This window comes from Stenella coeruleoalba, assembly GCF_951394435.1.
Source record: "Stenella coeruleoalba genome assembly, chromosome: 8".
In the NCBI taxonomy this organism is placed as follows: Eukaryota; Metazoa; Chordata; class Mammalia; order Artiodactyla; family Delphinidae; genus Stenella; species Stenella coeruleoalba.
In genome coordinates, this window is record NC_137154.1 from 574,379 (window position 1) to 596,202 (window position 21,824).

The 21,824-nt window shown below is 67.2% G+C and overlaps 2 protein-coding genes across 7 annotated transcripts; one reads left to right on the plus strand and one right to left on the minus strand.

Moving 5' to 3' along the window:
- Positions 1 to 73: 73 nt before the first annotated feature.
- On the minus strand, positions 74 to 1,761 carry POLR2L (RNA polymerase II, I and III subunit L). Of its 2 annotated transcripts, none has more exons than XM_079928190.1 (2): positions 1,451 to 1,761; positions 74 to 335 (listed from the first exon to the last, which is right to left on the minus strand). In XM_079928190.1, exons 1-2 carry the CDS (start codon positions 1,708 to 1,710, stop codon positions 227 to 229), a joined length of 369 nt encoding a protein of 122 aa, XP_079784316.1. In that variant the 5' UTR covers positions 1,711 to 1,761; the 3' UTR covers positions 74 to 226. The 2 variants fall into 2 exon arrangements, with proteins under 2 accessions (XP_079784316.1, XP_079784317.1); XM_079928191.1 differs by having other exon boundaries at positions 1,399 to 1,629.
- On the plus strand, positions 1,701 to 21,697 carry TSPAN4 (tetraspanin 4). 5 transcript variants are annotated; one of them, XM_079928186.1, is made up of 9 exons: positions 1,701 to 1,814; positions 6,437 to 6,532; positions 9,850 to 9,929; positions 17,456 to 17,647; positions 18,903 to 18,977; positions 19,867 to 19,968; positions 20,066 to 20,197; positions 20,268 to 20,351; positions 21,099 to 21,693. In XM_079928186.1, the coding sequence occupies exons 3-9, from the start codon at positions 9,867 to 9,869 to the stop codon at positions 21,165 to 21,167; spliced, it is 717 nt and encodes a 238-aa protein (XP_079784312.1). In that variant the 5' UTR covers positions 1,701 to 1,814; positions 6,437 to 6,532; positions 9,850 to 9,866; the 3' UTR covers positions 21,168 to 21,693. The 5 variants fall into 5 exon arrangements, with proteins under 5 accessions (XP_079784312.1, XP_079784313.1, XP_079784314.1 ...); XM_079928187.1 differs by lacking the exon at positions 1,701 to 1,814 and adding an exon at positions 1,963 to 2,147; XM_079928188.1 differs by lacking the exon at positions 1,701 to 1,814 and adding an exon at positions 3,079 to 3,121 and having other exon boundaries at positions 9,852 to 9,929; positions 21,099 to 21,694.
- The last annotated feature ends 127 nt before the right edge of the window (positions 21,698 to 21,824 follow it).

Genomic DNA, 21,824 nt, shown 5'->3' on the forward strand with positions numbered 1-21,824 from the left:
AGCGGCCTCATGCTCGAGGCAGGACACAGGAGCGGGCAGCGGGGAGCCTCACAGAGCCAGGCCAACTGTCAGGACCTCCTTGTGGTCCTCAAAACCATTTACTGGACGGTTCTTTCCAGAGAGGGAGACCCATGCCGACAGGGCCACGGGTGGGCGGGCCTTGCTTCCAGCTCCCCACACCTCCAGGGAACGAGCCGTGGGCGAGACGCGGCCTGCCGGGCAGGGGTCACTTCTCCAGGGGTGCGTAGTTGAGCAGCTTCTCGATCAGGTCCACGTGGGCCAGCAGCATGCGGCGGCAGCAGTAGCGCTTCAGGCCCAGCGCATCCAGAGCGTCCCTGAGGGCGAGGAGAAAGCTGGCTGCAGCTGTTTGTCCTGGCAGATGGAGGACCTTGCCCCGGCTGGAGCAAGCCCTGCTCAGCTGCCACGGGCTCTGCTCCCCGTGTCGGGGAGGGAGACACCTCTCTCATTTCCCAGAGACGCCGCCCGTCACCCTCAAGGCCTCTGGTGTGCAGACGATGCGCTGGCTTGGGAAGGGGAGGCCAGGTCGGGTGGCCCCTGCTTGGGGCATCCTGGGGAGGGTCCCGTGCAGGCTGCCAGCATTCACTTGCACTCTGGTCATTCCAGCAGCCTCCTCGGAACTTGGCGCAAATACCAAGGCCATCTATCGCTTCCCCGTTCATCCCACACACTTGCACTAAGAGCCTACGCCTCCCTGGCACATCCCGGGACCCAGAGGTTCAAATGTGATGAGGATGGGGCTGTCCACACAGGGGCCCAAGGTCAGACTCTAGTCCAGGGTAGAGACTCTGACAGGCACGGTGGTAACTGCAGTGCTAAGGGGTAAGTAAGCACAGAAGAGGGACCCCCACAATAGCCTGATGATGAGGCCTATGTGGTCAGGAAGCTTGTCCTATGTCCTAAATAAGCCACTGAGTCTGCAGTACACGGGGGTGGGCCTAACAGCGGGGAGATGTTAGGGAGCAGGTGGACAGAGGCGGCTGAGGGCTTATTTGCCGTGGAGGTGGCGAGACTCGCCAGGATACCTAGGAGTCCCCAGACGGCAGCAGCTTGACGCCCGACTCCCTCCCCTCCCCAAACTAAGAGGTCGGGGAGGGGGCGCTTTCCTGAGAACAGGTCCGGAGAACAGGGATGGAAAAGACTCCGAGACTGAAAGCTCCCCCGCCCAGGGTCACCTGGAATCTGATGTGAGTAGCCCCCGCCCCCGCCCTGCAGACTGGGACCCCCCGACACCGGCCCGACACACCGACCCCGCGGGCCGGGACCCGGCCCCCCAGGCCCCTCAGGCCGGGACCCACCCGCCCTGCCCCGCAGGCTGGCGGCCCGGGGAGCACTTCCCGACCAGGCTGGAGGCCCTCCCGGGCCGGCCCGGCGCCTCACCCCTCGGTGTACTCGGCCTGCAGCAGCCCCAGGTAGGCCTCCCACTTGTTACCGACGATCTTGCCGCACGTGAAGCAGCGCACAGGGATGATCATGGCGGCACCGGAGCAGCCAGCGGCCAAACTCCTCGATCCTGCGGCGCTTCCGCCCTCGGCTCCGGCCCCGCCCCGGGCGCGCCCATGGCGCGGGGGGTGCCCGGCCGTCCGCCCGCCCTGGTGCCGTTGCCGTCCGCTTCCCTCCGCGACGAGTTTCCGAGGCCCGTGCGGCCGCGGCAGGAGCAGGCGGCGCCCCCCGCCTGCCACATTGGTACATCCCGGCCTACGGCGTCCGGGCGGGGCCGTAAGGGCCCGGCGGCGGCGTTCGCGTTTCTCGTGTCCGCATGACTGACAGCTGCGCGACGAGCTGACTGCCCGCAGGTATAGCGCCCCCGGCGGGGATGCAGTCCGGGTCCCGCTGCCCGCGCGCCCGAGCCGGGCCCAGGCCCAAGCCGAGCCGGCGCGAATTTCAGGCCCCGAGCGCAGAGCACGATACGAGTCTCAGCAACAAGTTGCGGGCCGGGCCGGGGCGCGGCGACCCCGCTGCGGGCGAGGAGAGCGGCTGACCGGCGGCCAGTGGGGACCAGGAAGGGGGGAGGGTCTCTCCACCTGGAGCCGCTGCCCGTGGACACCCGGGGGTCTTTGCACTGAGTTTGGAGGACCCTCGGAGTCGCCGCCCAGCCCGATCGCCCGCACAGTAACGGTCCCGGCCCGGTAGTTGCCCGTATCCCTGATGGCGGGAGGGCGCGGTGCGAGTGACCCGGCGGGTGGCGGGCTCAGCCGGCCGCTCCAACCCCCAGCGCCGCTTCGGTCCGCTTCGCCCCTGTCCCTCCTGCCTTTTTCCCGGGGGAGGGGCTGCGAGGGGGTGCGGGATGGGGCTGGCTGCACCCGTCCCAGGCCAGGCTCTGATGAGTCGGGCGCCTGCGATCTGGGAGCGTCGGGTCTCTGAGGAGCGGAGGGTGGTCAGGGGGTCGTCGTGGAAGTGGTGTCCTTTGAGCTGAGCCTTGACAAGGGATCCCGAGTGTGTGTGAGGGAGCAGGACAGATACCGGCAAAGGGGACCCGTGGGCTGAGGCCTGGAGGCTGTACTTGTGGGACAGAGTAGGTGTCGGAGCTGGAGGTGATGGAGCAGGGGCCATGAAGGATTTAAAGGGAGGGGAGGCTGTGTCTCTGGAAATGGCCTGGGGTGAGCCCCCTGATCCTGTGGCTGTGTGCCGTGAGAAGCAGGGAAGTCTCCCTGGAGGAGGTGAGCTTTGGGCTGAGAAAGGTAGATGTGTCTCACAGTGGCCCCTGTAACTTAGGCACCTATGCAAAGTCTGGGCACATTTGCTGGTCTGGGGCGTCTGGATTTCTGGTTGGGGTGGGTGGGGCCTGACAGTCCTCTCAGGGTGGGTGACGGAGTCTGGATTTAGTTGAGGGGCAGGGAGATGGGGGTCCCCAGTGTCCTGGAGAGGTTGATCAGAGCTTCTGCCCGCCTGAAGTCTGGGCCCTGACAGCCTCCCCAGGGACGTTTGCCATCCCCCACCCTGCCACGTGCGGAGCCACGAGCAGAGGCCACCTCCCTGCCCAGTGCCCCCCCTTCCCAGGCTGACAGGACACATCCTGTCCCCGGCGGGGGCAGGGGCCTTGAGTCACAGTGGCCTGGGGTTGGAGCCGGGCTCAGCTGTAGAGGCCGCCGCACCTGTGGAGGTGAGGGAAACAGGGGAGGGATCTGGGATGCCATCTGGGTAGCTCTTCGGTAACGGGAGCGGGTGTGGGCAGAAGGCTTCCTGGAGGAGGGGCCCATGGTCCGCCTCATCCTGCTCTGGCCCCAGAAGTTGTTTACTCCCAGAGACTGAGGGGCCCGAGAGCCAAGTTGACATTCCTGGAATTCTGAGAGCTGTGTGTAGATTGGGGGGAGTCTCCTCCCTCCAGCTCCCTGATTTCCCAGGAGAGGCCATGGGGAGCAGTGTGGCTGCCTGTGTGCAGGTCCCCTACACACATGTGCACAGAGGCCCCTTGGGGCACTTGACCCTCCGCCTCCACTCTGCCCTGGCTCAGGCCTGGCCAGGCTAGACCTGAGGACCAAGGGGAGCCTCAGAGGTCAGCCCTGCCCCCTGCTCAGCTGGCCCCCTCGTGTGTGTGTGTGTGGGGGGGGGGCAGGCTGGGGCGTGGGCCTGGCTCTCCGCAGGGTGGGCAGGGGCAGGAGGGTGCCCCGGGAGCCCAACCCACAGGGCCAGGGGGAGCGGGGCCAGGCCTGCCTGCAGGGGCAGTGGGGTGTGAGCACAGATGTGGCCCAGACCTCTGGGAAGGGCTGGAGGTGGGGCAGGGAGAGTGAGGCGTTTGTTTTCCGAGAATGGGGTGTCCTGCCCCCAGGGGCGGCGGCACAGGGAGGGAGGGCTGTGCTTACATGTGGTTTGGAACCCAAGAGCCCTGTTTCCTGCTAGAGGAGGGTCACTTCAGGGCAGGCAGGGACAAGGGGAAATCAGCGATTGAAGTTTTAGCTGCAGACAGCCTCTGGCCCTGAGTGTTGTCCTGGAAACAGGCTGGGAGTCAGCTGACCCTGGCCCCTGGTCCTGGATCACAGCCTCCGCTTCCCCATCTGTGAAGCGTCGGTGGAACCAGACACTGCCCAGCTGGAGGGTCCCCATACTGGCTGTGTGGGCCTGGGGGTCCCAGGCTCAGCCCGGAGCCCCGGCTGCCTTGGGTAGACTCGTGCTCACGCGGTGGGGTGAGCGGGGTGCTCGGACGCTTCCCCAGGGTCCGACGGGGTCACCCGCCTGCAGCATCTACGGTAACCCTCTGGGCCCCAGCCCCCGGGGTGGTATTCGAGAGTGGTGGTATTTGCAGGCATGCTTGAGGCTCAGCTGGCCCAGCCTAATGACCCTGTGGACAGGCTGGGCCCATGGCCTTTGGGAACGTGATCATGTGATTTTCTGCCAGCCTGGCCCCACATGGGGCTCCCCGAGGGCACCGCTCAGGAGGGGGCGGGTGGGGTGTCAGCGCTGAGGTGGGGCACGTACACTGTGGGCACCGGAGAAGGGTGCTCCTGGGGCCTGGGGGCGGCGGGAGCAGCAGGCTGGCAGGGGAGGGCCCTGAGCTTGGGGTTGGCCTCGGTGGGCCCAGGGAAAGCCTGGGGCCCCTCCGCGGCCTCTTCCTCGGGGACCCCTCCCCTGGAGGGGGTGTCTCCCAGCCCCAGGGGCTGCAGCTTGGGTGGGGGGAGGCGGGAGGGGGTGCGGGCCTGGGTGGGCTCTGGGGCCTGCGGGGGTCGGAGTGGCAGCAGGAAGGCCGACACCGCGCGGCCTGTGCTGCCCGCTGGGGTGTGTGCTCCGGGCTGGGCCCTGCTGCTGTCCACCCCCGGCCTCCAAGGCCTCCGGGGCAAGCTCTGTTCTGGCGTTCGGGGAGGTCCTTCTCTGAGTTAGACCCTGGTCTGGCCAGGTAGGCATCCACGACCTCTGTGTGGCTCGCGCTCCCCCAGGTCCCTGCCTGCCCCCGCCCTGGGGCCCCGGGGAATTCAGAAGGCCCAGCCTAGGGCTGGACGGCTGCGGGAGGGTCTGTCACGGGCTTCTCATTCAGCCCGCATCCTGACTGCCGGCTGCACGAGCCATTCCGGGGGACGCAGGCATGTCGGAACCTGTGCTCAAAGGAAGCCCAGAGCAGGGTGTGGGGCAAGGAGGCTTCGTGGAGGAGGAGGCTGGGCCTGGGTGAGGGAGAGGGCCAGCCCGGTGCTGTCGGGCCCTGCACCCATACCCTGACTGCAGGCTTGTGGCTGGGCTGCCCAGGATGCGGCTGGGGGCCCCGGACTCATGGAGGGGCACTGTGGGGGCCAGGAGGCGGGGAGGTTATTCATGGAGGGTCCAGGGGTGCCTCTGGGGTGGGGGCCAGGAGGGGTGCTGGTGGAGCTGCCCAGTAGGGCCTGGCGCCCGGGTCTGGGGGTGCGGGGTGTGCAGACGCAGCCTCAGGCCTGGAGGGGTGGTGGGCTGCGATGCGTGGTCTTCTGCTTCTGCGCTGTGGCTATGGGCTTTGGGCCCCTCAGCTCCTGGGCAGGGGGTTCATCAAAGAACACGGGAGGGGTGTGTCCCTCCCACTCATTGCCCTCGATGTGTCACTGGGCCTGAAACCCCTCCACGGACGCGTCTTCCCTGGGCACAGCGGTTGCTGGGGGGGGGTGGTCCCGGGCCCTGGGCCCACGTGCCTCCTCGCCCCACCGTGGTGGGTGCTGTTCGTTCCCCTAAATGAAGGGACAGGTCTCACGTTGCCGGGGCCTCCATCCGCTCAGCGGCTTCATGTCTGCCCCAGGTGTGGGTTTGAGTGGACTGGCTGGCAGTGGGCTGCCCACGAGGGCATGGCTGTGACGGGGTGGGCATGTGCCAGTGTGGCTGTCCCCTCCTGCCCCTGGGCCGCTGGAAAGACACCTGATCCACCCCCAGGCTGCAAGGAGCCACTGGTCTGAGGGGTGAGGTGTGATGGGCAGGGCGTGTGAGCTTGCCCACCCCCCCCCCCCCGCAATCCCTGGCTGGTAGGGGAGGACAGAATCCCCCTTCGAGCGCCAACGGCAGATTCACGGCACCATGTGAGTCATCGCCTGTTGGCTCCCTGGGCAGAGCGTAAGGCTGGTGGCTCATGGCATCTGTCTGCTGGGAACCCAGGAGGGCATGGGGTGCAGGGCACCTCAGAATGAGTGGACAATGCCGGCGGGTCTCAGGGCTCCAGGACCGCAGGGGGCTGGACGGCCCTCAGTCCGTGTGTGTGTCCCCAACTCTGAACATGTGTCTTCTCTGTGTGCATGTCCGCATGTGGGTACTCTCGTGTCTGCCAGGGCATCTCAGAAGGCTGAGTGACCAAAGGGTGGGGATGCAGCCCCCTGGTCTGGGCCGCTGGTTGGTGCTCTGGCCCCCTGAGTCTGAGTGCACCACCACCCAGCCCCCACTGCCCCTGCAGGGACCTGGTCCTGAGTGGAGAGCCCCACAGAGGCTGGGAATGAGGTGCAGCACGGCCTCCATTCTGCCCGTCTTCCTTCCACAGAACTCCGGCTTTGGCCTTGCTGACTGCTTACCTGCCGCCTGGCCAGCCTTCAGGGGCGCCGGGCACCGCCTACCTTCTTCCCTGCCGCAAACCCAGGTACGTCGCGGCTCGTGGGGCAGCGGGGGCAGCGCTGGGTGGCCTCCTGGTCTCCCCCACGCCTGGCCCAAGGGCCTTGCTGGCTGGATACTCTCCTGGTTCCGGGACAGACCGAGGCTGAGCCAGCCAGCTGTCACCCTCTTAGCATGTCTCACTGGGGTCCCCTTGCTGGAGGAACGGCTGGACTTTGAGGACAGGGTTCCTGGGGGCTGGGAAGCACCCCACTCGTGGCCTTGATGTGCTCACGTCCTCATTGCCATTGTCCCTGGCGTCCTTGGTGGTTTTCTGGTTTAATCTCAGCTCAGACTCACAGGCTCACCTGGGGTGATGGGTGCAGGTTTTAGAAACAGAGGGCTCGGCAGGAGTTCTGGGGGCGTTGGCATGGTGTTGGCTGAGTGAGGCTGGGGAGAGGGCAGCCTGGGTGCTGGGCCCCATCGTGGGAACCCAGGCCACCCTTCCACCCCCGCCCTGAGCTGCAGTGTGATGAAGCGGAGGACGGGCAACGGGGGGAGGACCCCACCCTTGTCCTCAGAGGCCCTGCCTGTGACCAGGCTGGGGAGACAGACATGTCCTTCAGCCCTCGTCAGCTCTCCTGTGTCCAGTGTGCATACTGAGCGCAGGCCCTCTCGTGCGTTGCGACCCTCGGGGCCCTGAGTGTCCATCCCTGGCTTGGGTGCATGGGGCTGCCTGAGCTGGGCCAAGGGAAAGATAGCAAGAGGCTGCTGGAGTTCCCCAGGATCTCCAGGGGTCACCGGCTGCCACTTGCTCTCTGGGCAGAGCTGCGGCCAGTGGTCTCTACGGGGCCCAGATGGGGGCCCTGCAAGGCTCACTTCTTCACTGGGCCCCTGGCGCGTGGGCACCGCTGTATCCCTTTCCAGGGGTCCAGACACGCCAAAGAATCCTTGGCGGAGGACAGGGTGGAGGGACTGTGGGAAGCCCCAGGCTGGCTGGCATGTGGGCAGGGCGGGGATGCTGGGGCTCTCCTGTCCCCACTCCCTACCAGGGCCAGCTGGGCTCAGGGAGGACCTTGCAAGGACACCGCCCTGGGGGCTTGAGCTGCAGTTCTCCTCAGAGCCCGCCGGGGCAGCGCAGGACTGGTGCAGTGGTCCTCAGGGCCCCGCAGGGCTGCCAGGCCTCACTGGGCCCCCAGCCCAGCAGACGTCCCCCAGACATGCTACCTCGGGCACCTCTCACTCTCTCAGTCTGTCACTTTGTCACTGACGGGCCTCCCCCCCCCCACCTTCCTCCTCCTTCTTATTCCCCGACTTCTTTTCCTCTCTTCTCCCATCTGAGTTCTGCTGACCTTGGGCGAGTCCTTCCCTCTTTGGACTTTAGTTTTTGGGACCATCCGATGGTGTGGACGCCACCAGTGGGCGGCCTCAGTGACTGGGAAGACCCAGTCCAGGGTGCAGGCTGCATCCAGGCCTGTGGCCACTCTCCCCCAAGCCTGGCTCCCCTGCTGAGCTGAGAGGCCCAGGGCAGATGGGGAGGAGGCATCTGGGCCCCATGCTGAGGTCCTCCCCACACGGCCCAGGGCCTCCACCAATGGGTGGGCTGTGGAGGCACAGCTGAGGGGAGTCTCCCCACCTCTGACTTCTAGGCTGCGCCTGGCGTGTGTCTGTCTAAACGGCAGCACGTGTGCACACCACACCGCCGGTGCAAGGGGCCTTGCAGCATCATGTGTCCCTGTCACCTGGCTTGTGTGGATGTGTCTGGGAGGGCCTGGTGCCAAATGAAGTTCAGGGCCTCTTGGTCAAAAATCACGGAGAGGGCTTCCCTGGTGGCTCAGTGGTTGAGGGTCCGCCTGCCGATGCAGGGGACGCAGGTTCGTGCCCCGGTCCGGGAGGATCCCACATGCCACGGAGCGGCTGGGCCCGTGAGCCATGGCCGCTGAGCCTGCACGTCCGGAGCCTGTGCTCCGCAACGGGAGAGGCCACGACAGTAAGAAGCTCCCGTACCACAAAAAAAAAAAAAAAAAAAAATCATGGAGAATTTCAAGACAGTGGCAGCAGAGCGTCAAACCAGAGAAGGGTCCTGTGTGACATGTGTCACGGGCACATGTCACATGCCGGTGAGGCCGGGCCTGCTCCCTGCCCAGGGAGATGGGACCATGGCAGGACAGGGGGGCCTGCGTGAGCTCTGGGCCTGGAGTGGGCCGCCAGCCTTGCATGCGGCCTGTCTCTGGGTGCCCAGTGATGACTCCTGCACTCCTGTGTGTCCGGCCCCTCCCTTTAAGTCTGAAAACCTCCCTTCATGCCTTACAGAGTGACCTACCCTCTGGGCACCCAGGGTGCCCCAGAGCACCCTCCCCGCTTGTTCTCCCTCGCCCTGGCCCCTCTGAGGGGCTTGTCCTTCAAACCTCAACTCTGCTGCCTCTCCCAGGACCGCCCACCAGGTTGGATCCCCCAGGCTGACCCCTGTCCTATGTGAGCTGCGGAAGCTTTGGGGTACCCGCGCAGCGCTCGCTCAGCCCAGGGTGGGCCGCTGGAGAGTGTGCACCCCCGGTGGGTTCCAGCTGCGTTCCCCGCGCTACTTCGATCTGGGCCAGGGGCCCGGGCCGGAGATGCCGCTAGTCGCCACCAGACAGCAACTGGGTCACCCCTTATTTGTATAGCGCTTTGCGTTTCGCTTGCGGTCGGAGGCCTCAGAGCCCGGCCGGCATTGGGGTCCCGGCGCGCTGCGGCTTCTGGGCAAGGCCCGGCCCGTCGCACCCGGGACTGAGAGCTGCTTGGACGCCCGCCCCCAGTTTCCTACCGCGCTTCCCGGGCCGGACTGGGAAGGGGAGGGGAGCGAGGGACGCAGGCGCGGGCCGAGGGCCGAGGGCGGCGCGGGGGCACCGTCCCGGGGCTGCGATTGGCCGGCGCGGGGCGGAGCGGTCGGATCTGAGGGGCGGGGCGGCGAGGCGTGGAGGGGGTCCGCGCGGGGGCGGGGCCTTCGAGGATTGGCAGGCGGGCGGGCGGGCGAACGCGGGGCGGGGCCGGGGCCGGGGCCGGGGCCGGGGCTGCGGCGGGCCGGCCGGTGTCCCGGGCCCGCCGCGGGTCCGAGCGGAGCGGCGCGCCCGGTGCCACCGCGGGCCGGGGCGCGGAGCGTGGGGCGGCCCCGGCGGCTCCGCGCGATGCGCCGCTCGAGCACGGACGAGTCCACGTACCGGCGCAGCCCGTCGCCGCCGGGCAAGGAGCCGGGCTTCGCGCGCGGCGGCCCCTTCTTTGGCCTGCACGCCAACCCTGGCCCCAAGGCGGCCCAGGCGCGCTACACGTCGCCCAAGGGCAGCAAGTACGTGGTCTTCTACTTGGACCTGTCCTTCATCTTCCTCCTAGAGCTGAAGCGCTGCAGCATGGCGCGCGGCTGCCTGCAGGGCGTCAAGTACCTCATGTTCGCCTTCAACCTGCTCTTCTGGGTGAGTGGCGGCGGGGCCCCGGGGTCGCTGCTCGCGCTGGAATGGGGGGGGGACACCCGCGACGCGGACTGGGGGGTGTGCCTGGGGTCGCCGGGGGCCAGGGCTGGACCGGCCCCTGGGGAGGGTTTCCGGTGCCGCTGGGGTCCAACGGGCCTCTGCCCTGTGGGCGGCCGCCCCGCGTCCTCTCCCCTCTCTGTCTCTTCCTGAGACCGGCCGTGTCCCGCACCTGCCGCAGGTCGGCGTGGGGCCCTGCGCCTGGCCTCTACCGGGTGTGAGCTCCTGTCCGTGCGCTGAGCCGCTGGTGCCTTCCTCTCCCGCCCCTTCCCTTCCTCTTCGTGGGCGCAGACCATGTCCTTTCTGCACTCGCCTCCCCTGCAGACCGGCCTTCCTGGCTCCAGGGACCGCAGTTGGGGAGGGGCTGGGCGGGGGGTAGGGGAGACGGTCCCCAGCCTCCCGAAGCAGGGAAGGGAGAGGGTGTATGTGGGTGAACCCTCCGGCTGGACCAGACCCTGGGCGGGATGAGGAGTCGGCGGGAGACCGGGGCTTTCATAACTTTCGCTGAGGTGGGTTGGGTTTGCTCAGAGGAGGTGCCTGTGTCCAGGGTAGAGGTATTGGTGCTACAGGGTGGCCCCCGTCCCCCCAAACCGGAGGACACAGTTGCCACCCAGACCCAAAGGGCAGGGAGGGTGCTGGGCTCGGGCTGTGGCAGGTGTCACACCTGAGCAACTAGAGCATGCCTGGCCAGGCCTGGGCCCCACTGGCTGGGTTGGGGGAGGGTTGGTGGAGAGCTGATGCCAAGGTCACTTTCTGCTCCCACCCTTCTGCCACAGCTGGGAATGAGGGGGCGTGGCTTTCTCTCCTGCCTGGGCTCTGGACCCCAGAAGGAGGCTGTCAATTGTAAGCTCATTTGCATGAGGTCCAGTTAAGGCGAAATGCTCAGAAACCGGGCCGCATTTCTGCACATCCCTTCTCTCCTGGGCTCTGGCCTGGGAAGTGGGAGGGTTGCTGGGACGGGTGGCCAGCCTGGGGGGCTCCTGCCCCAGTTGCCCCCTCCCGAGGCAGTCACCCGAAGAGTTGTTCCCTGCAAGGGGCTCCTGGGAGGGGCAAGGCCCGGGCCCAGAGCGGAGGAGCCCCCCGAGAGGCCAGGAGCCAGCAGCAGAGGTGGGTACAGCTGGAGCTGTGTCCAGGCATGTGCAGAGGTGACTGTTTTCTCTTGGCGGGGGACATTGACCAGATGCAGTGGGCACAAGCGTAGTGAGCAGTGAGCTGCTGGCAGGGTCAGTGTGCCTTAGGCAGTGTGACCAGAGCTGGCAGCCGTAGGTATGATGGTGGTGAGCAGTGAGGGTGGTGGACTGACTGGGGGATGGGCAGTGGGTGTGGGGGATGGTCCCAGGTGGTGGGCAGGACCTGCTTCTCCCCTTCCCTGACCTCCCCAGTGACCCGGGTACCTGTTTCCCCGGTAAACGAGAGGGGGCCCCTCGAGGGGGCCTGTGCTCTGAGAGCAGCCCACCCTTACGGGCCCCCAGGCCGAACTGTATCTGCCCTGTGAACCCTGAAGGAGCCTCCGTACCAGCTGCAGGGCGGACACACTCCACTGATTCCTGCCGTGGATGACGTCCTCATCGCAGGAAAGAACAATTCAGGAACCCCCTGGGATCCCCTCCTGGGCTGGAAAATCCAGTTCCCTTTTATTATCCAATTACACTCCCCAGTCAAGCAAACTGGGCCCCTGCCAGTGTGCTGTCTTGGTCTCTCCACACCCCACCTTTGTGCCCAGAGGGGTTCGAGGCCTGGGGGTCAGAGAGGGGGCCCATGGGAAACACGCCGAGGCCGGGGTGGTGAGCATGGTCGGGGGGCTGGCGGGACATCCATCCCCCGGGCCCTGTGCAGCTGTCAACTAGGCCCTTGCTGCTGGTGACGGAGGCTGCAGGTGGGTGGGGTGGGGCTAGAGCACCCGTTCCCCCAGAGCCTGGCTCGTTTGCTGTCTGGGGGTGCAGAGTCCCCGCAGGAGGGGTAGGTTTCCCGCCCCCCCCATTTCCCACTTGGGAGGAACTGAGGGGAAGTGGGAGTGAGGATTCCGGCCCATGGACCTGCTTGGAGGTCAAGATGCAGTGACCTCCCCGTGGCTTCCTCCTGCCCCCCAGCCCGTGCTGGGCACCCCTTTCCTTCAGGAGTCACCTCAGAGCCCCCATTGTCCATAGGCAGATCCCCCGCAAGGCCCTGTCACTCACACCTGGCCCCATTGGGCACCTGCACGCCTGGCAGGTCTCTCTTCCCAGGCCTAAGCTCGCCTCCTCCGGCAACGCCAGCCCGCCCCTCCCCCTCCGTCCCCAGTGCGGGGCAGCGCCCCCGGCTGAGGATGGGGGAGGGGCGGGCTCTGAAGTTAGTTGACTCTGTGCGCCCTGTTTGCGGGGTTTTCCCTGGGGGCTTCTGGATGGGGACTGGAAGGGCAGGGTTGAGGCCTCCAGCCTCAGGTACCACTGGCGCTGGAAAGCATCACCCATCTGTACTGGGGTGGATCTGCCTGGTCCTGCATGGCCTGTGGGTCATTGGCCCATCTCGGGAGAGGAAACACGCCTGCCCGTTGTCACCAGGGACTGCAGCTCGGGTGCCCTGAGACAGGGAGCCAAGAAGGTGCCGGCGGGCAGCAGGGGGCGCCCAGGGGAGGAGAGGCCCCCGTGCCAACTGACCCCCAGACCTCCACCTGCCCTCCTGCGGCATCCAGGCCCTCACAGGGCAGGGACAGCTCCACTGGGGACACAGCTGCCCTCCTGCAGGCGTGCACAGGTGGTGGGCAGCTTAGGGCCAGGGTCCTTGAGTCAGGGGTGTCTCCTGGTGAGTAGGGCTGTGTGCGCCCCCTGGGGCGCTCTCCCTCCCCCTCTCCAGCTCTGGGTGGGTGCTCAGGGCTCCCCCAGGGGCAGTTTCTGTGGCCCCAGGGGCGGTCTTGTTGGTCTGGGGGCGGTCCTGGGCAGAGGCAGGGCTGGCTCTGAAAGGGGAAGGTGCTTCTGGGCCCCCCTGGCCCGGGGGGCCGCACCCAAGCCTCAGCCGTGCAGCCCAGCCCGCACCTGCCCAGCTGAGGGCCCGGCTCCCTGCTTCCCTGGCAGGCGCGCCTCCTGCTCTTGCATCTGGGCCCCTCCCTGCTCCGCCTCCCCCTGCAGTGTGGCCAGGGTCTGTCTGTGTGGCTGGGCTGGGGGTTGAGCCCTGCCTGCCGCCCAGGCTTCTGGGCAAGTCCTGCCCTCCTGGGGTCCTCAGTTTCCCCAGCAGCACCACAGGGGGGCCTTGGTTTTCCCCTTTGATGAGCTACAGACCGAGGCCTGGTCTGCTGTCGCTGGCCTCTGGGCAAGACGCCGAGACCGGTGGAAGATGCTGGCAAAGGGCTGTGCAGGGCTGTGGGAACACCTCCCCCAGCCCCACCGCAGTCGGGGAAACAGGCACGTGCAGGGTGCCCTGCCGGAGGTCCCGGCGCAGGCCGGGGGCTTGCAGACCTCAGACCCCGTGACTCCTCTTGGCCCCAGCCTTCTGGAGGTGCTGAGGGCGTCTGTGTGTTCTGGCTCCGGCTTCTTCCTGCAACAGGCTGGGGCAGGGCAGTGGGGGTCCTGCTGCCTGGGGACCCCGAGCCGGGGTGGGTGGGCAGCCCGAAGCGGGGGTCCTTGGCCGTCCTGGTCAGGTCAGGGGTCAGTATGCCACAAGATGTCGGTCCCGCGTGAGCATCCCTTTCTGAACCGTCCCGCTCCCATTAGGGAGTGGGTGACAGCAGGTGGTCGGGGGCTCTGGGAGTTCTGTCTGGGGCAGAGAGGTGTGGCCTCAGCCACTAAGCGGGGCCGGGGGCAGGGGAGAGGCCTGGGGGCCCGGTCGCACCTCGCCATCGTAGGCCCTGCCCCCTGTCTGCTCCCCGGCTGCCCTGAGGCGCCGCTCCTCCTCCTTGGACACCAGCCTCAGGGGGTCCCCGGTCAGTGGGGCCACCTACCTGACGGGCTGGAGCCTGGGGGGATGTGGGGCTATGCTGGCGCTTAAGGAAACTGGTTACAGTCGTTGCATAGATGTCAGTGGGCAGCTTGCGATGTCACCGGGGGAACGGCACCCAGCCAGGACGGCCCCTGAGCCCTTGCATTCAGTCCCCCCAGCCCCGGCCTTGGGCCCTTGCAGACGTCACTTCTGGCACAGGGGATACATTTTGCCATTCTTGAACTTCGTAGAGATGTGTTCTCCCCGTCTCCTGTGGCTGTTCTTGGCTGGGAGGGGCGTGTCACCCCACCATGCCCGGCCCCCACCCCAAGATTGTGCAGGCTGCCGGGGGAGGGGCTTCTGGACACAGGCTTGGCCCCTGTGGGCACCCAGCCCTCCACCCCGTTCCAAGGACCTGGCCAGCTGCCCGGCCATCTGCCACCCTGAGCCATGTGGCTGGAGGGGCAGCAGTGGAGGGCCGGCTGGTACCCTCCCCACATGGGCCTCACCAAGTGGCCCCACCTGTCAAGACCTAGGCCAGCCCCCAGAATGTGTGGACAAGAAGAGAGACAGCAGGAAGTGGGGAGGACATGCCAGGCAATGGGCTGGGTTCCGGTGGGGACAGGTGGGCAGGTGTGCGCCCCAGGTGTGTGCGAGGGAGACAGGGAGGCCCCGGTGACCGCAGGGCTGGGACGGGGGACCCCGGTGGGCGGGCTGGGCTCGTCTCCCAGGCTGTCGTGGGCTTGGGGTCTGCTCCTGGGCCCCGCCTGGGCCTCTGTCTGGCCCAGGCAGCGATGAGTGGGGCTGGGGATGTGCAGCGTGGGACACGGGGAGGGTGGGGGTGGCCCCACTGCTGACGTCCCGGCCACCGTGTCCTGGGAGGGACCTGGAGTGCCCAGCCTTCCCAGGACTTCAGCCCCACTTGTCCTGAGTTGGATGTCCTGTCTGGGTCCAACAGGGCCCATCTTCTCCTGTACTGGGAGGCTGTAATCTTCCTGCCAAAATGTTTTAAAAGCTGCCTACGCAGATTTCAAAATTACAGGTAGTTTTATTAGCCACGTGCATGCGTCCCGTGAGTGCTGGGCTTCTGGTGACTGTGATGTGCTGGAACAAGGGGCGCCTGGGGCTTCGGGGCAGCGCGTCGGTGACGTGTGTGCGTGTTTGGGTGAAACTGTGTGATGGTGAGGGACGTGGGCTGTGTGTCCGCGTCACAGTGCGTGTGACAGCAGCACCTGGGTGACAGCCGGCGGGTGTCTCTCCTGCCACCTCGGAGCTGGAGGTGAGGATGCTTTGTGGAGTCTTAATTGAAGAAATCTTGTTTCCACCAAGGCTGGGGGCAGCGCCCAGCCCCTCCAGGATACCCCCGACCCGGACGCCCCCCCCCCCACCGCCTCCACAGTGACTTTGCCGTGGTATCCTCCCCGTGCCCTTCCACGCATCCCCACGGGGCCAGGGAGCTCGGAGGGGCTCATTTTCCTGCTGACTGGAGCCATCCGCGCTGCCCTTGAAGGCAGAGCCAGCTGGGCAGCCCTTTGGTTTTAAATAACAATTCTCCTCTCTGCTCAGAGGCAGCCCCACCCACCCCGCTGGGGCCCTGGCCTGGGGGCTCAGCCCGGAGACGTAACCCTCCCAGAGGGGGCGCTGCTGGGCTCTGCAGGGGACGGACGTGTGTGGGCTGGGCGAGGGCCCAGGACAGCCTGGCCGGTCGCTGTTTCCTGCAGCCAGAGTGGCCCGACTTCAGCTCCCTCCAAGGGGAGGCTGCCCCCACGCTCGCCCTCCCTGGCCTCTGCCCCAGGGTCCCTCCCCTGCCCCAGTCCCGGCCAGAGGCCAGGGGAGCCCTCTGCCTGCGCAGGTCTGCAAGGGCCCCGCTGGCTGCTCCCAGCTCAGCCTTCCCCCCGGCGTCCTTGGAGAGCTCCCCGTTCCTCACCTGCAGGTCGGGTGGGAGGGTTGAGGGAGCCAGCACGTGTCCCAGCCTCTCTGTGTCCCATCACGGCACCCCCTGGGCAGGTGTGGGTGCCCAGAGGCGCTGGTGGCCAGCCTTGCTCCCTCATGGTGGCCTTGCCAGCGGTCAGCACCGTGGACAGCTCTGTCCCCGCACCGCTGGCCGGGGCCTGCCACACGGGGGTCATCCCCATCCCACAGGTGGGGGCACACACATCTCCGTACAGCCAGCAGACCCCACCATACCTGGGGCTGTGCCCCAGCCCAGCTCTGCGGTAAGGCTGGATCCTCGGGGCCGTCACCCGCTGCCAGTGCCCCCAGCCCGGCTGCTGGCCCCACCCCACCCCCGGGCACACGCCCGGAGCTGCAGCCCCCACCCCGCCCCGAGGAGGGCTCAGATGGGATGCAGGCCAGGGCACGAGAGCCCTGTCCTGTCTGGGATGCTTAGCGCTGCCACCCAGGCCCCACCCTCAGCCAGGAGCGTTCAGAGTGGGTGGTTTATAATTTTTAGACAGAAGCTCTTGTTTTTGGTGGAAGGTGCAAAGGGGGATGGGGTGGGGGTCAGAGAGGAGCCCTGTGTTTGCCCTAAGCTGACCAGACCCCCACTGGGGCTCTCCTGGCCTGCTTAGCCAGCTCCGGGCGAGGCCCAGAGGGACCTTAGACGCCAGCGGGAGGCCTGGGCCAGAGCCCCGGGCGCGCCCACCCCTCGGGGACCCCGCGGCTGCTGCTGCTGTTGGGCTGGGAGCTGCACCACCGCCCCCCGCCCCATAATTGCGGTCTCTTGCTGGCCCGGCTTCACGCACGGTGTGTGCTCCCCGGTGCGTTAGTGAGAGCGGAGCAGCGTCCCCCATCCCCACCCCTGTAGCCAGGGCTGCCTGCTGGTGGGGGTGGGGTGAGTGAGTACACGAGGGGAGGCCCACGGGGAGGCGGAAGCCTCCTCCGGCAGGGGTCTCAGGGCCCATCCGGCCTGAGTCTGGGGTGGGGGGTCCCTGCCAGGGTCAAGGCCAGATGTCGAGGAGGCTTCTGGGCCCGGGGGGTGCGGGGCCCCATGTGATGCCCAGTTTTGAGTGGGGCAGGGCCCCCAGGGCTGCCAGCCCGTAGGCATCAGTCCCCAGGTGGTCTCCCAAAGCCCAGGATGCTGTAGGTCCAGGGGTTGGTCAGCCATGTGTGGGGGCCGCCTGCCCGCGGCCCAGTCTGGACACGTGCTCCTGTTTCATCTGGAGACGACCCAGAGGCTCAAGAGTCCTGGGGTCTGGAGCCATAGTGCCCTCGGCGCCCTGCTGGCTCGCCCCTGCCCCCCCCCCCAGGCCAAGAGCCATCCCCGCATTCATCACCGCCTGCCCTTCTCTGCCTCTTCCTCCTGTCTCAATCGATTTTTGTAATAATGAGCAATTATGGAGTTCAATAAAAGCTCCAGTGGTCGAGGGGAGGGGGCCAGGGAGCGGGCCGGCAGGAGCTCCAGGGACTGCACCTCCTAGGGAAGAGCTGGGGCCGAGGGTGTGTGGGGGGGATCCAGCCCCCATAACAGGACGAGACTGGGAGGTCAGCAAGGCAGCGAGGGTGCCCGGGCTCGCCCACAGGGATCTGGTGGGCTGCTCACCTCCTGCCCCCCTGTCCCTTTCGCCCTGTCCTGGGCCCAGCTGGGAGGCTGCGGCATCCTCGGCGTCGGCATCTGGCTGGCGGCCACGCAGGGGAACTTCGCCACCCTGTCCTCCTCCTTCCCGTCCCTGTCAGCCGCCAACCTGCTTATTGTCACCGGCACCTTTGTGATGGCCATCGGCTTTGTGGGCTGCATCGGGGCCATCAAGGAGAACAAATGCCTTCTGCTCACTGTGAGTCCGGGGGAGGGGCACGCCGGGCGGGACGCGGTGGGGGGAGCGGTGCTCGGGGGAGGCCTCCCCTGAGGGACACAGACACAGACACACACGTGTGCCGGGCAGGGCCCCTCCAGCCGATACTGGGCCTGTTTCCTCCAAGACCCCCTCTCCCACGACTCCCTCTCCAGCTCCTGTCCAGCCCTCTTGGCCCCCCAGGACCCTCAGCTTTGGAGATGGATTTAGAGGCGGGAATGTTAATCACAGATAATGGAGGAAAATGATCCCTGGGCCGGGCTCCCTACCTATCAGTGTGCCCAGCACAGAGGCCTCTGGCTGCCACCCAGGTCCTAAATCACCTGCTTCAAATGGGGCTTTCGTCACGGGCGGGGCCTCCAGAGGGTCTCAGAGGGCACGTCCCCCATCTGTGCAGCTTCCGCAAGTGTCCAGCACGTGCCAGATGTTCCCGTCGGGGCTTGGACCCCTCGGAGCAGCGGGTAGGGTGTGGCTTCGGCCCCTTGGATGAAGGAGGAAGCTGGGGCGCGGGTGGGGCCCCGACCCTGGCCTTTCCCACGGGGTGACTTGGAGTTCGGAGGCTGGTGCCTGCTGGGGCAGCGTGGGCCCAGGTTGAGGGGGGACAAGATCGGGCACCCCAGGAGAGGACCGGGCCCGCTCCCCTGGCCCTGTCCCTTCTCCCCACTCTGTCCAGGGGCCCCATGGGGCCAGTGGGGCTTCAAAGAGCGGTGTGCCCCACTTACCCTGGCTTCTGGCCCTGCCCCCCGCCCCCCTTTCTGGGGGAGCGACGTGGCGGGAAAGGAGGTGCCGGCAGGCTCCACTGCTCAGCCTGGTTGTGGCATCAGGGCTGTGCCTCTGTGGGTGCCCGAGTGGAGTCTGCCACTGTGAGCTGTCTGAGCAGTCAGGAGTCATGGCTCCTCCAGCTTGGTCCTCCCTGAGTGGGCACTGCCCCCCGGCTGCCCTTGGGGACGTGACCTGGGGGCTGGGGGGGTCACTGCAGTTGGACCCACTCCCTGGATGGGGCCTCCCGGGGCGTCCCTCCACCCGGCTGCCCATCACAAGGACACAGGCGCGGGCCACACACACGTGCTTAAAGGTCGAGCGAGAGACGACGGCTCCTGGGATGGAGACGGGAGGGTTCCGAGGGAGGTGGCGCAGCCGCCAGGGGCCTGGCGGTCCCCAGGCTGCAGACCTGGCTGGGGGCGCCTGTCGCAGGTTGGAGGCTGGCCCGCTGAGGCTGTGGCCTCCCCACCCTCAGTTCTTCGTGCTGCTGCTGCTGGTGTTCCTGCTGGAGGCCTCCCTCGCCATCCTCTTCTTCGCCTACACCGACAAGGTACGGCTGCCTCCGCTTCGGGTGTGGGTGTGGGTGTTCCCCCCCCCCCCCCCCAGCGAGGCCCAGGTGCTGTGGGCGGCGAGGAGGCAGGAGGGGCCGAGAACCCACGCCAGGGACGCCCAGCTCTGCGTGGACAGACACTGGGAGCCGGGCCGTGGGTTTGCTTCTAACTGCAGCCCCCGGAGGCCGGGCCTGGAGGCTCCAGAAAGGTGTCTGAGCTCCCAGGAGGCCCGGGCTGGGTCCCCCGCTGTCTCAGCTGCGTGTCAGCTGGAGGGGAAAAAGCTCCCATCCCCCACTCCCCTTCAGTTGCTCACTTACACAAGTGAGGGCTCATTTACGTGTGTTTTATCCTCTGGGTTATACTCCAAGACAGTTATTTTTTTGCTCATCCGGTTTGGCTTTGGCGGCTGGAGCTCTGTCGGCTCCCGTGTCCCTTAGGTGCCTCTCAGAGCACCTCCCTCCTTTCTGGTGGTAGAAGACGCTCCAGGCCCATCTTGGGGGTTCCCCGCCCCAGCCCTGGAATCGGCCATTTCTCCAGGGAGCCTGGTTCCTTTATTGGAGAACGAATGCTCTTAGGAACCAAGATCCGGGCCCTCTCGGCTGGCAGCACGGAGCCGTGTGGGTTGTAACCGGTGTGCGCAGACACAGCCCCGAGGGTCTCTGCGCCCGTCCGTCTCCATCTGTACGTTAACTAACGTGTCTGACTTGGATCCCGTGCTCGGCACCACGGGAGGCCCAGGGAGACCTTGGGGCAAAGGCCAGAGCCTGGTGGCACTTCTGGGAGGAGGTGACCGCAGGGAGGGGGACAAAAGGCACAGGGGGCCGGGGCGGGCCGGGGTCGGGACGAGGCAGGTGGAGCTGGCCACAGGGTGGCCCTGCTGTCCTGCAGATCGACAGGTATGCACAGCGGGACCTGAAAAAGGGCCTACACCTGTATGGCACCCCGGGTAACGTGGGCCTCACCAACGCCTGGAGCATCATCCAGACAGACGTGAGTCGGGGCGTGGCCGGGCGTGTAGGCGGGGGGCGTGGCCGGGGCGGGGGCGTGTCCCCCTCCAGCGCACAGTCCCTGCTCACCTCTCCCACAGTTCCGCTGCTGCGGGGTCTCCAACTACACTGACTGGTTCGAGGTCTACAACGCCACGCGCGTGCCGGACTCCTGCTGCCTGGAGTTCAGCGAGAGCTGCGGGCTGCACGCGCCCGGCACCTGGTGGAAGGCGGTGAGCCTGGCCCCGGGACTGGGGGTGGAGGGCCGGCCTCGCGCCCCCGTGACGCCTGCTCTTCCCGCAGCCGTGTTACGAGACGGTGAAGGTGTGGCTCCAGGAGAACCTGCTGGCCGTGGGTGTCTTCGGGCTGTGCACAGCACTGGTTCAGGTGCGCGGGGACCCGCCCCGGCCCGGGCCCCGGTGCCCCAGCATGTGTGTGAAGGCCCTGAGCCCAGGGAACAAAGCAGCAGACGAGTGTGGGTCCCCAGGCGGAGGTGGGGCTCACAGGGGGATAGTCAGGGACGATGTCCACGGGGAGGTGACCTTGGACGCCTCAGAGGACAGGCTGCCCCAGACTCCTGAGCAGAGGGCCCTGCCGTCTCCGCGTGGACGGAAGCACAGACTGGACACCTCTACTAAAGGCCCATGTGCCAGCCCCATTCCTGCAGGCCCTACCCAGTGGCCGTGGTGGGTGGTGGTGACAGGACTGCCCAGGGGAGTGAAGTGGGCAGCCCAGGCCCTGGTGTGAAGTCCAGCCAGCCCGCCTCTGCTCCCCAACCCCCATGCAAGACCCGAGTGCCAGGACCCTGGGGGAGCTCCTGTTTGTGGGGTGCAGACAGGGGTCCCAGACAGACACTCCCTAAGGGGTGAGGGGCAGAGGGCAGCTGCGGGGGCCCTAGCCTGGAACCCGTAGGCCCTGAGACCACCAGCGGAGCCCAGGGCGGCCAAGCCCAACCCAAAGGGAAGGCGGGTCTGGGGCTGAGCCCAAGGGGCCCGTGGGGGGCAGGCTCTACCCGAGGCTTCCCCAGGGAAGGGGGCTCCAGGCCACCTGGGAAGCTGTGGTTTGGGGTTGGGGTGCCTGCCGCGGGCTGTCGTCCCTGGAGCAGCCCTGCCCAGCGCCCGCCTCTCCCCACAGATTTTGGGCCTGACCTTTGCCATGACGATGTACTGCCAGGTGGTGAAGGCTGACACCTACTGCGCGTAGGCTGCCAGCTGCCCGCCGCCCCTGCTTTGCTGCCGAAGGACGGCGCCCCTGGGGAGATGACCGTGTCCCTACCTGCGTCTCCCGCTACAGGACCTCTCACCAGCCCAGGCATGGGGGCGGGAGGACCGGGCAGCCAGAGCCCCCAGGGCTGCCAGCCAGGCCTGTGAGCGCCGCCGCGTGGCCGGGGCGGCAGTCGGGAGGGGCTTCTGACGCTTCTTATACCCAGGTACCCTCCAGAGCAGTGTGCTCCCCCGCAGCCCTGTGCAGGGCGGGCGGCTGGGGTGGGAGGTGGGGGACTGACCACTGGTCCTGGTGCTCGAGGCGGGTCTGCAGCCCCGTCCACCCACATTCCACAGCGGGGCCGCGGCCGGCTCTGCGTGCGTCTTAATAAAGTGTGTGGGCAGCAGCCCCCGAGCCGTGTCTCTCACTGCCCTGACCCCGGGGGGGCCACACCAGGCAGGCCCTGTGTGGCCGTGGATCCTCTGGCCACCGATACCGGCCTGGTGCCCGGAGTGGGGCTCTGGGATGTGCGTGGGCCCAGCGGGGGGAGCTCCCTGGCCAGGCAGACGGTGGCCCCTGCGCCCGCAGAGGATGGCAAGAGAACCTCAGTGAGGCTGGCTCCAAGCCGTGGCAGAGAACAGCCCTGAGCCTCACTGA